At 57.1% G+C, this 13236-nt stretch overlaps 1 protein-coding gene across 5 annotated transcripts in view; it reads left to right on the plus strand.

Annotated features, from left to right (window-relative positions):
* The window catches only part of ACOT7 (acyl-CoA thioesterase 7), a 108603-nt gene that overhangs the window by 59191 nt on the left and 36176 nt on the right, over nt 1-13236 (plus strand). For all 5 annotated transcript variants that reach the window (XM_061382920.1, XM_061382925.1, XM_061382924.1 and 2 more), the window contains exons 3-5: nt 16-172; nt 4445-4536; nt 9038-9152. In XM_061382920.1, the coding sequence (XP_061238904.1) occupies nt 16-172; nt 4445-4536; nt 9038-9152 (364 nt within the window). The remainder of the gene's footprint in view (nt 1-15; nt 173-4444; nt 4537-9037; nt 9153-13236) is intronic.

Here is a 13236-nt window from a genome sequence, read left to right on the forward strand (position 1 = left end):
CTCTGGTCTTTGCAGGAGCGCTGCGTGGCTGCACTGGCCCGGGTGGAGCGCACGGACTTCCTGTCGCCCATGTGCATCGGCGAGGTGGCGCACGTCAGCGCGGAGATCACCTACACCTCCAAGCACTCGGTCGAGGTCCAGGTGCACGTGATGTCCGAGAACATCCTCACAGGTGACGTCCGCATGCAGCAACGGGGGCTGTGGGGCAGGCGCAGCAGCCATGGCTCCTGGCTTATCCTGACACTGCGATGACCTCCCTGCATTCCCACCTCCACCTGTGGGCAGCGACCTCTGCGTCCTCGCTCTGCAGATGGGAAATGGGGGCATGGGGGTAGTTAGGCAATGAGCCGGGTGTGCGGCCCCCCTCCCCTCTGCCTTCCTGGGGTAGGGGCTGGCAGCCAACTGGTCTGGGCAGAGGGGTGGCAGCGGGCTAGGAGGGCACCAGCCGCCTTCCAGCCCTGCTAATGTGCACCCAGTGGCCACCCCCCCGTCCCCAGCCCCTCACTGCTCCTTGGAGGACGCTGGCCTGGCCCTTGCTCTGCTCCCCGGGGGCCCCTGCAAGCCAGGCTGGTGCTCACTGGGTGAACCTTTGACTCGGGTTTGATCTGAATATTCTCTTCCTCAGAATGGTAACCATGGAAACCCTTTTTCCTACCCCCACTGGGCGCTGCAGGGGAGTGTGGCTCCCATTCAGTCACTGCTTTTTATAACCAAGATGCTCATGAGGCAGGCAGCCTCCTTGGTGCCCTCGCTGCCCTGCTCTTCATCCCAGCCCACCCGGTGTCCCACCCAGAGGAGAGGCCCTGCTGGCTCTAGGAGAGGGAGCTGCCTGGGTCCTTGCCCCTCCAACACCCCACCCTCAGCCGTGGCTGCCTGCGGAGTGCTGTGCTCAGAGATCTTCATGGGGCTCCAGGCTTCTCCCCCACACAGGCCAGGCGCTCAGTTACCCATCTAGAACATTCCCATGACTGTAGCAGGCCCAGCATAGTGAATGGTGCAGCTGAGGCAGAACCTGGGGCGGGGGGGAGTGGTCAGCTGGCTTGTGCCCCATGTCCTGATCTGTGGCCTGAGCTCTGTGTTCGGGGCAGCTCCAGCGTCAAGAGACCTTGGATGCTGGTCTCAGGCTGTGGCACAGAAAGGGGTCCTCTGGTCCTGACTTCCCACATGGGCTAGCAGCCCACCATCCCGGAGAAGGCCCCTCCCATCTCCCCACCACCTGCCTCCTCCATGCCCACCCCCACCACAGTGACCCAGTCCTGCTCTCCTGGCCCGAGATGGGAGTAGAGTCTCCCCGCTCAGGACCCAAGGGAGGAAATGGCTGGCTGCACTCTCTGCTTCTCTTGAAATTCACACTTAGTCGATAGTGTTTTCAGCAGTGCTGGTTTTTTCATTGCAATTTTCTGGTGTCTCAAAACAGGGTAGGGGCCTGCTTTACAGATTGCTGTCATCCAGGCCCCCTTTCTGCACATCAGAGGCTTTGGGCAGGGAGGAAGCCCTTGAACATAATGGCATCACACTGAGTGGGGACGAGAGGCAGGGGACAGGGGGCCTCTTGGGCTTTCAGACTGGAGCTCACCTCTGCCAAGTGGCAGGGATCCTGGGATCTTGGCTCCTCCCACCAGAGGTGGTTCTCAAGGGGACACACTTGGTTGTCACAATCAGGGGGATGCTGCCGACTGCCTGGTGACCAGCCTGGGTGTCTGCAGAGGGAGGCTGAGGAGGCTGGCGCTGGACTGCTGATGTCTGAGGGGAGTGGGCATGTCCCCTGCCCCTGCAGCTTCCGTTGGCTCATGATGGACAGGGACTCAGTCACTGATGAAGGAAGGAAGGAAGGAGTGGAGGAGTCGCTCCTGTGCTGAGAGGAAGCCAGCAGGGGGCGCTGTCTAGAACGACAGTGCTTTCTTCTTTCTTTGCAGGACCCTCCCTCTGTGGGCAGGAGTGGGCAGTGCTCACCCAGTGCCCCGTGCTAGCGACACGAAACCCCCTGCTTCGTGATCAGGATGCTCTCCACGTGCCCCCCGGCCTCCCCCCACCCCCCCCCCCCCACACACACACACAGAATCCCCAGCTGCCCTGGCCCTGAAGGGTGGGCACACAGTCTAAGCTGCCCCGAGGATAGAAGTGGCTGTGCTCTGCACTCCCTCCCGGAACAGCGGGCAGGCTGCGGGCATGTGACGGGGACAGAGGCCCAGTGGAGGAGGGGCTGGCCAGCACTGCCCAGCTTTTTGACACGGGGGAGGGCCGAGGCCGCGGGAGAAACCCGAGGCCGGATCATGGGGTGGATGTGAACGCTTGGAGCCCTGGGGCTGCGTCTTCTCTCCAGGGCTTGGTCGCCTTGCCCGCGAGCCCCTGCTGCAGGTCCGGGCACCCTCCTCCCACCTTGATCTCACATCCAGGTCCCCCTCTGGGTCTTGGCACTATGTCAATATCTCTGTCATCCTCTGTCCATCTTTCCATGTTTGGGTCTGTGTGAGTCTCTCTTATCCTGGGACCCTGTGTCTCAAGATCTTCCTACCTTGATGCATCTCTGCCTGCGTGTCCACTGGGATGTGAGGGCAGGCCGTGTGGCTGCCTGGTCCAGAACAGGGCTGCCCAGAGGGGCTTCGAACACGGCCAGGTGGGGAGACCAGGCTGCGCAGACAAACAGACGATGAGGCTGAGCCAGGAGGCTGCTCGTGTGCCATCTCTGTATTTCACAGCCCCTGGAGGCAGGGCCCCCGTTCTGCGCGTCCCCCTCACTCGGGGCCGTGCCGCCTTCAAGAGGCAGCCTGGCGAGCATGCGCCCAGGCAGACAACCAGCAAACCTTTGCTCATTCATCTCCGGCAACTGTCAAAATATTAAGCTCACTGGGATGTGATTGCTGCGAAATGCTCCAGAAAATGGCTGGGAGCCTCAGAATTTCAGAATAGATGTTTTCAGTGCTGCCGTTGTCTTTTGGTGGTTTTATTGAATGATAGAGAAAGCACAGTTCGAGTGTTTTGCCTCATTTGCTCCATGATGTTCGTTTGGGTTTGGAGGAGGGCCACTCTGCGTTTCCGTGGAAACGGGCCATCAGGCTGGCTCTAGCTGAATCGGACAGGAAATCTTTACTCCCCAGAGCAGGTTGTCAGAATCACTCTCCATCACAGAGCAGTGAAGATATTTTTCCATGTTGTTTGCCTGTGATACTGGTGGTGCTGTGGAAACGTCCTGGTGGGCCTCGCCCTCTTTCTTACTGACCTGCTGGGGCTCGGCCTGGACCTTTGGTCTAGTTTAAGGGAAAAAACGGAGGCCCCAGGATCGCCTTGAGGGGGCAGGTCAGAGAAACTGGTAGGAGGCATTTAGGGCCAGGCCCCCAGGCTGCTTCCTCTATTCTACTTACTCTCTGTCCTGAAGTTCTCCTGTTCTCTGCTACATGCAATCTTCCACGTCAAAGAGGCAACTTTTAACAGGCATCCTCACAAACATTAATACTTTTCTGAAATTATGGGGTCTGGGAGGCATTGAGCTTCTGTATGAACCTAGGCAAGCCCCTTGACTTCTCTGGGCTTCAGTGTCCTCCTGCACAAGTGAGAGGTGTGGACCCAGGGATCTCTGGGCTCTTTTGGCCCGTGATGTTCAGCCCGGACAGCCCTCCCGCCCTGGGAGCCCCACTCTGCCCTGAGGCCAGGCTTGGTGCCCAGAGAGGGTTCTGTTTCTTGCTGTTCACCCCAGAGCTGAAGCCAGCAGCTCACAGCGCTCTCTCAGCCCCGACGTGGGAGCATCTGGAGTGAGGCTGAGTCCCCCCAACTGTGCCTGGTGTGGTGCCCCCCGACCCGGAAGGGGGACCTGGTAGGGGGTGGGCTGTACTCTGGCTGTGCCCTTGGCCCCGCCTCCACAACCCTCAGCCTCACATCCGTGAGCTGCTTCCTGCCCACCCAGAGCTCTTCTCAGTGGCCTTTGCGCCAGTGGATGGGTCCTTCAGAGGATGTTCTTGTTCTGTGTGTCGTGATGTCCAGTTCCTCAGCGGGGCCTTCTTCCATGAGATCTGTCAGCTGGGATCTCTCCGTGGAGATGGGGCCCAGCCTGGCTTTGTCCTGCTTTTCCCTGGGAGGAGGCTGAGGCCAATCTGCCCGCCCCACCCCAGCCTAGCCCTTCCCTCTCCCTCCCTCTGGAGGCTCCTTGGAGGCCTGCCTGGAGTTGGCGCCCTCCATATGTGGGCCTTCTGAGTTAGAAAGTCCTAGAAAGCCGGCAGGCCCCCCAGCTTAGACCAGAAGATCTGAAGTCTTCCCAGCAGCCTCATTGTGGGGCCACATGCTGGGGCGGGGGTTCCCCAGCTGGGGCCCACGCTTACCCCTAGTCTGTGCCCACACTTGCACCTCGAGGCTGAAGGAGGCCTGGGGGTGGGGGCCAGAGGTGGCATTGGCCTTGCCTGCCGCCCTGCCAGCTCCCAGGACATTCCTCACATGTCTTTCTTCTTTGAAGGTACCAAAAAGCTGACCAATAAGGCCACCCTGTGGTACGTGCCCCTGTCGCTGAAGAATGTGGACAAGGTCCTGGAGGTGCCTCCGGTTGTGGTAAGGAGACCCTGCCCACTTTTCTCAGGCAGGGGGCAGGGAGGACCAAGTCTTAGGAGATTTAGAGGCATAGGGGGAGGGACAACCCTTCATGCAGAGAAGGCCAGAGCGGCTGGCCTGGGCCCTGCAGATACCAGACCTCCTTGGAGGGCCCTGGTCAGAGGCAAGATGGGCAACAGGACTGTGCAGGTGGCCAGTCTAGGGGAGACCACAGTCCTGGGGAGACAGGCTGAGACATCTCTGTTTCAGCCCCACTCTCTCTCCCGCCATGTCCACTTCCTTCCTTGGTTTCTCTCGTTTGGGTTTTTCTCTGGACAGACACGTCTGTGCATGAAGAGACTTCGTCTTGTTCATGCCCCACTGCAGGCAGGCTCGGCAGGCAGGCGTTCCGAGGGGGAGATTAGGTTGATAGAGGGGTTTAACTCCTCCCCTCACAGCATCCCACCTCTCCTCCTGTGGTTCCCCTACCTCTGGATGTTCCAAGGACATCTGTGACCTGCTCTCCCTGGAGGCCGGGTGCTCTGCTCTCACCCCTGCAAGGAGCAGTTCTCAGAGAGGCCTGGGCTTGGCTTAGCCATGTCTGCCCCTACAGGGAGCATTTTTCTGTGGCCGAGATGTCCAGAGAAGAAACTTCTAAGAAACAGTAAAGTGGGGACCCAGGCAGTTAGGGACTGTATCGCACTCACGGAGGAGCACTCCCTAGTCTCCTCCTTGCCCCCCTACCACAGGCCCTTCCCACTCTCTGTCGTGTCCCCCGACCGCCCGTAGGCCTAGGGCAATGGGGGCTTGCTCCCTGTCATCTTGCCAGGGGGGACGGGCTCCCAGCCCATAGCTCATGTCTGACCAGCACGCTGCCTGCCCAGTCAAGGCCCTGGGGAGTTGGGGGAGGGCCACTCAGCTTCCGCGCTCCAGCTGACCTTAAGTCTAGACTTTTAAACAGCATTCCTGGTGACAGGCGTTCTCTCCACATGGACCGGGAAGGGTGATCAGACCTTGGTCTGCATCTGGTTGGTAGTCCTGGGTTTGGTACCGTGAGGGCAGGGTGGTGGTGGTGTCTGCAGCTCCGGGCTGCCTGTCCCTCCACATGTGAGGAGAGGGCAGGTTCTCCGGGCCAGATTCCCACATGTCCCATCTGTTTGAGTTTCCCGGGAGCCCCTGTGACACAGCCTAGGGGCTTGAACTGCAGTTCATTCTCCCAGTTCTGAGGCCAGAAGTACAGAATCACAGTGCCAGCTGGGCTGCGCTCCTGCCGGAGGCTCTGAGCCAGGGGTGATCCTTCCCATGTCGTCTAGTTCAGGCATTCCAGACGTTCTTTGACCTGTGATCACATCCCTCCAGGCTCTGCCTATGCGGTCACCTGGCTGCCTTTCCGTTTGTGTGTGTGTGTGTGCACACGAGTGCACGTGTCTTAACTAATTATTCCTGCACAGACCCTAGTTCCCAGATAGGTCACATGCTGAGTCCCAGGTGGACAGGAATTCTGACAGGCTGCTGTTGAAGCCAGAACACTGGCCTTCAGTCCAGCCCACTCTCCCTCTCTCCGTCTCTTCCTCCCTCCCTGTCTGCACCACCTACACCCCCCTCCGACCCCTGCCCACCACATTCTTCCTGGAGCTGCTCTCTCTGCTGCTGACCATTTTGTCATTTTCAAGCAGCACTGACTGAGGGGTTTTAAGACCCAAGAAGCAGGTGTGAGTCTGAGGCTCAGTGACTGTCTCTTTAGAAAGTACAAGTGTGCTTATCCTCGGTTTCATCTTTCCCACTAAGTGCTTGATGTTAAATTAGCCACATCTCATGTAAACACTCAAACACTATTATTTAACTTTTAATTTTCAGATGCTACACAGTTTTAGAAGTCTCCAGCAGGCCTTATCTCTGGCTTCAGTAGCCACGTGATACGTCTTCAGGGGTTGCTGCTGAAGGAAGATTCCTGGGCCAGGCACATCAGCTTTTGCTTCCTTCTGGCTCCTGGAGGCAGGGGGTGGGGTGGGCCTGGGTGCTGAGAGCTGGTGGGTTTTTAGCCAGCAGGGGAGGGGCAAGCAACATCGGGCTCTGCTGGCTCCTGTCCCCCTCCCCACGGGGACAGGGCAGCTCTGCATGTCACCCCTCTCGTCCCCCGCTTTCCCTCCCACATCCTGGCGTGGGCCCCCTGTTTCTCTCCCATTCCCTTTGTTTAGCCGGGTTTGATGAGACATAAATATCAACCCTGCCCATGTTGCAGGGGATGTTGGAAGTGTTCCACTGGGTACAGAGAGAGCTCCAGATGGGAGAAGCTGTGTGGCTTACAGCTGCAGCCATTGCTAATATTTATTTGCATTTTCTTCCCCCCAACATGTGCTAGGCCCATGTACAAGCCTTCGCTTGACTCACATATAGGTCTGCTGTTTTCTGGGGCACAGCCCATCTGAGTCCTGGAGAGCCTGGCTCTGACTCCCAGGAGCATGGACACTCAGGTGCTGGGAGCTTGGCCGTCAGGCTTCCTAGGTCCTGCTAGCCTCCTCTAGCCGACCCCACACTGATAGTGGTTATTTAGCGAGTACATACGTCACTCTGCCTCTGTGTGTGTATCTTACGTGTCTCACACATGCAGGTATGTTACGTTGATCATACATACATCCCACACATACATATACATAGATGTCTCACAGAGCATACATCGCACACATGCACACACACTGCTGTCACATGTACACGTGTGTGTGTGGATCGACCACATGAGTGCCTCTTCCTGGGGAAGCCCAGCTGTCCCCTGTGGTGTCACTCAGCGAGGACTTCGTCACTATGCTCCACCTCGTCCCCCAGGGACCAGGGACCTTGGTGACCCTGTGACGAATCAAGAGACCTCTGGTGGCTTGGGGACAGCTGTGGCCCCCGAGAGGCTGGGGGAGCACTGGAGAGTGGACTCTGGTTTTTACTGGTGTGTCAATGTGAGCTTGAGTCAAAAGGCTCACTCAGACTGTTGCCTGGGATGTTTGGGCAGTCTTCTGCTTCGAGTCAGCTGAGTCTGATGAGCCCTTGGGGATGAATGGGTGTCAGCCCATCGAGAGCATGCTCTCATGACGTGTCCCCAGATTTTAAGTCAGCAGGAGGCGTTGGTTTGTGAAGAGGCTACGTTTTCTTGGTCCTAGTGGCTGGTGTCAGAGCCGGGGCCCCTGTCAGCCCCACGTGAGTGCAGAGGTCTCATGATCCTGCTGGACATGAGGATTTATTAGCCTGGGGAGGTTGGCTCTTTTTTAAAAAATCTCTTTAAAGGCATTTCTTGAGGACACGTAAGTCGTCCCTCAGCTTTCCTAGAAAGGCACAGCACAGTCTCTGCTCTTGGAGGCCTTGCTCTGTGTGGTGGGACGTGAGGGATCATCTGTTTATGGAGGGAGAGGCTAGGGGCTCCATGGCGCTCTCCACACCCACCATGCTTTGTTTCTTTGGGACATACCACCCGACTCCATTCAAAGCCTCCTTCAGAGACGGACTCTCAAGCCCAAGATGATGGTAATGAAGCCATTGAATGTGTTCAGACTTGGGTGGTTTTGCAGCTGAGCCACTTGCAAGAAAAGCAAGATATTTAAAACCAGCTTTTGAAAGAAGGTCTGAAATTGCAGGGTCAGAGAGGAGCACGCAGGGCCCGGAGCCCAGCTGCTTCTCCACTGGCTGAGCGGGAGATGCAAGTGAAATGGATGTAAGGGCAGAGGTCAGAGCCCGTCAGGAGAGTGGCCAGGCAGGGGTCAGCAGGGAGGCCCTGAGGACCCCAGACCTCCCCAGTGGATCCCGGGACAGAGGGTGTTGCCTGCACTGGGCCCTAGCGCAATGGGCACCAGAGGACGCAACATTCTCCATTATGCCATGTTTATTTTCACGTTTATATTTACCTTCTTGGATCAGAATACCCATGATCCATCAGGGGAGCTTTGGTGGGTGTTCCTTATATACCAGCAGCCTGCTCGAATGGCTGGGAGTCAACGGAGTGAGGCTGCCCAGTGTCTAGGGCACACGGGGACCTGCCCGCTCCTCTCCTGGTCTTGGGGGCAGCCTTTCTGGGGCTCCCCAACTCTCTAGTTCTGTGTTTAGGAAGGACTGGGGCAGCTATATATAACATGGAAAGTGGCTGAGATTATCAGTGTGATGTTTTAATGGTGAAAAACTGGGAGCAGACTAAGTGTCCAGATATTATGGATCCATCACATAAATTATGGCAGGATGATACATGAGAGGAGGGAAGGCTATGACTTTTGAGCTTCATGTACAGCACGGCAGAACCTTTTATACACATGGGCAGAAAAGCAGTTCCAGGGAGGACGTCACTCAAACATCTGACCCAGACTCTCTTGCTCAGGGAGGTCTCCGTGGTATTTCCCCCTCCTCTGTGTCTTCATTATTTATATTGAGTGTGTATTGTCCGAGAAAGAAGAGATAGTTCCAGTTGCAGGAAGGCGGGGCACACGGGAGGCGACTTAGGGACCAGGCCTGACCTTCTCCCGTTCTCCCACCCTGCCCTGCCCCGCAGTACTCCCGGCAGGAGCAGGAGGAGGAGGGCCGCAAGCGCTACGAGGCCCAGAAGCTGGAGCGCATGGAGACCAAGTGGCGCAACGGGGACATTATCCAGCCCGTCCTGAACCCAGGTAGGAGCTGGGCTGCAGTCTGGGGGCCAGGGCGGCGAGGCCTGCTCATGAGCATTGTCTTGCTGGGGCCAGTGCGTCCCCAGGTGTTGTCTTGTGGGGCACCGTCCCTTTGACCCTGCATCTTGCAAGCCCTGTCCAAGTGGCGTAGCTGACCATGGGGCTAGGGGACAACCCTGAAGGCCTTGGTGTATCTGCTGCCATGGAGTGCTGACTGGGAGGCCCCCCAAGGGGAGGGGCCCCGCTGCCTGAGCAGAGGGATGCACACCTAGCCACGAAGAGTTTGTCCCTCTAGTTTACCTGGAGTGCGTTTTTGATGGGATTTCCAGCTCATAAAAAAGTCAGAACTTCCTTGGTGACACAGTGAATAGGAATCCACCTGCCAGTGCAGGGGACACAAGTTCAATTCCTGATCTGAGAAGATCCCACATACCGCGGAGCAACTAAAAGCCTGTGAGCCATAACTTGAGCCTGTGCTCTAAAGCCCAGGAGTCACAACTACTGAAACCCCCTGAGCACCCTAGAGTCTATGCACTGCAATTACTGAGCCCGTGCACCTACAGCCTGTGCTCTGCAAGAGAAGCCACTGTAATGAGAAGCGTGCACACCACAACTGGAGAAAAGCAGACACAGAAAGCAAGGAAGACCCAACACAGCCAAGGAAAAAACCACAGGATGGCAGCAGCATTTCCCACATTGTTCTTCCCGGGCCCACTGCCCAGACGTGGGTTCAGTAGACGGACTCTGAGCACCCAGACTGCTTGGGGCGCAGAAAACTCTGCCAGGCTCGGCTCCTCCCGGCTGCTTCCTCCAGTCTTCCTCCTAGTGCCTGGAGGGCTGCGGCCGTAACAAAACCTCCGTCCACAGTCCCGATAGGTAAGGGAGGCTGTCCCCCGAGTCCCTGATGGAACAGATTCAGGGCTGGGCCTCGGGGCCTTGGCCTGGTGTCGCACGTCACCCTCCTCTGCGCACACCTGACCGCATCTTCCTGCTGGAGCGTGGGCTGTGTGTCCTGTCTCCGTGTTGGCCGGGCTCCCGGGGTGAGCGTCTGTGTCCCATGCTGGATCCCAGAGCAGCACCTCACGGGCCCTGCGTGCGGCTGGTGTGGCTCCTGATCCGGCCCTTGCCTGCTGTCTGAGGACCGGCCCCAGGTCACCCCTTCCTCACTCGATGCTGCTGCTCCTGAGCCCTGGGCTCTGCCCCTCTCCTACTAATGAGTGCAGTGAGCTCCAGGGCCTGGGCTGGAGAGATTGAGGCTCTCGTGATGACTCCAGTGTGTCCAGGCTCTGGGCACGTGCCACAGGCGGTCAGCGACCTCAGTCCCAGGCTCTGCTTTCAGGAGGGTGGGTGAGCAGACAGGTCATGAGAGGCACAGAGGGACATGGGGGAGATGCGATGTCTAAAGAAAGACACAGACTTGGTGTTGGGGGAGTTCCTGGGAGAGAGGCTGGAGCAGGTTGAATGGCAACTCCCTCCCCCCAGAACACAGATCACACCAAGTCCCTGGGCCCTGTGACCGCACCCTGATTCGCGGAGGGGGGCCTCTGCAGATGGAATCAAGTTAAGGATCTTGAGGTGCCCCAAATCCAGTGACCAGTGTCCTTCTCAGAGACAGAAAGGGAGCAGCAGCGTCAGCCCGAAAGCAGCAAAGAGAGGGGCTGGGAAGAGGAGCTGGCTGGCCTCTGAGGGCTGAATCCACCCCTCCTGGGGCGATTGCTGGCCAGTGCTGGGACAGAAGTTGGGGCTGAAGGCAGTCTCGGGCTTTGAGGGCCATGGGGTTAATCCTGGCTTACTCCTTTGACTGACTGTCTGGGAAACTAAAATTACTCAGGGTTTTCAATCAGTTTAAACTCCTTCGCTCATGAGATTATTTTCTATTTGCCATTCTCTGATTGTAAATCTGATACATAGTATTTTTTAGGATCTCATACTCTCCAGTGATATTACTGTAAGATGGCATTCTGAATCTTAAGCTTTTGTGATAGATTTTTATAAGCTCTTTAGTTTTTCCTTTTCTGGCCCTAATAAAAATGCATCTTTCTCAGCAATAGGGACTGACTTTTAACCACTTCTTAAAGAAGTCACGTATCTCTGCAGGGTTTTTGAGCACTGCCGTGTGCGCTTGGCACTGGGGTCTCCTAACACTTGTGCCCCTCCCTGTGGGAGGACCCCCGCCCCGCCTTGGGGAGGCAGGCTTGACCCTGGACTTGCCACCCCACCACGCGCAAGTCCCTCTGGATCTGCAGCTCTCCGTTACTTTTGCAGTCAGAATCAGATTTCATCTCTGTGGCTGTTGCCTAGCAACCCCTGCGAGGGCCAAGTTCATCTTTCAGGTGTCTTTTCAGAGAGTCTGGGAGTTTTTTAGAAGGCCAGTTTTTCTTACTGTGTTTTCTCCATCTGACAAGACAAAATACAGTTACCTTGAACTCTTCAGTTCATGACCGTTAGTTGTCCAGCCTTAACTGTGTAGGGACTGTCTAGTCCTGTAACCCACCGTCCATGCTGGGGGCTCTCGGGTTTATGACGGAATTAGCTCTGCCTCTTCCCTGGCCTTTGGGTTTGAAGCAGTATCACCTTGAAGTCTGATCCCACACCCCCCAGTGTGCCCATTGCTAGGGCAGCCGGGGTCTTTTTTTATTTGTTTGTTTTTTGGTTGTGCTGGGTCTTTGTTGCTGTGCATGGACTTTCTCTAGCTGAGGTGAGCAGGGGCTACTCTTCCTTGCGGTGCTTGGGCTCCTCACTGCATGGCTTCTCTTGTGAAGCACGGACTCTAGGGTGCCTAGGCTCAGTAGTTGCCACGCGCAGGCTCAGTAGTTGTGGCTCTTGGGCTTAGTTGTTCCGTGGCATGTAGAATCTTCCTGGACCAGGGATCGAACCCATGTCCCCTGCATTGGCAGGTGGATTCTTATCCACCGAACCACCAGGGAAGTTCAACAGCTGGGGTCTTGATGAGTCAGACCATCCCCTCATTCTTGGGCTGGGCCTGGACCCTGCCTCCCTGAGGTCAGCCAGTACCTGACCACTCCTGCTGGCCAGTCCATTCTGAGCCACCCACAAGAGGGCTTGGTGCTTGCCCACTGGGGGCTGGCCCTGGGTGGGAGAGCCTTCTTCCTGGGGTCTGGCCAGGCCCTGTCACCCCACCTCCCAGCACCACTTGTCCTGGGGAGGAGGAGGGAGCAGAATAAGGAACCTCTGGGCTTGGACCCCAGCTCTGCTCTGTGGGGACTTAGCCTGTCTGTGCCTCAGGTTCCTACTGTGGGCATGAAGGAGGGGGGCGGGGGGGTCTGTGCTGATCTCTGGCTGCCCTGGGGACCTCAATCAGTTTCCAGACATCATTCTGAAATTGCAGGTTCAAAGATGAGGCGCATTAGTCAAGGCCATGGTAGCTGCTTACACTCACTAGTGTGTAATGCTAGAGGTTTATTCCCTGTAAAGTCCTAATCCAGGGAATCTCCTCCAGGAGGTGGGGACCTTGGCCTCATAGCTCCACCTCTGTGTCAGGTAGCTCCTGGCGCCTTGGGAGGGGAAGGAGCAGGGAGGCTCTCTGTCAGGGGCTCGATGGGTTGGCCCTGGGTCGGGACACTTCTGCTCACTTTCCTGTGGGGGCTGGAAAGTGTGGTCCAGGCGGGAAGCAGGCGAGGAGACAGGCCTGCCTGGTTCTCCCTCCTGGCCCCGTGTGTGCACGCCACCCTCAAGGACAGCGACCACCATTGTGTCCAGCCCCACGTCTGTTTGTTAGGGCAGCACTGGTCACAATCACAGGTGACCCCTGTATCTCTGTGCCTCGCCCTCGAGCTTTGAAGACCCATCTCAGGTTTCTCTCTGGTTCCCCTAAGAGACAGGGTGTAAAGAACAGGGGAAGGGCCACTGAGGATGACCAGGGACAGGAGGTGACTGTGGACCCCCCTGGCACAGTCCCAGCCTCCAGAGCCCCCTGAATCCCCAGAGTTACAGCTCATGGCCCAGGGAAGGAGCGCTTGAGGGTGTGTGTGCATTTTTCTTTCCCATCAGAAGTTTGGTGTTTTCACTTGTTAAAAGCACATCAATGCGGGTTCCAAGAACACTGAATTAGTAGACACGGCTTAAT

Source organism: Bos javanicus, chromosome 16 (assembly GCF_032452875.1).
Source record: "Bos javanicus breed banteng chromosome 16, ARS-OSU_banteng_1.0, whole genome shotgun sequence".
Classification (NCBI taxonomy): Eukaryota; Metazoa; Chordata; class Mammalia; order Artiodactyla; family Bovidae; genus Bos; species Bos javanicus.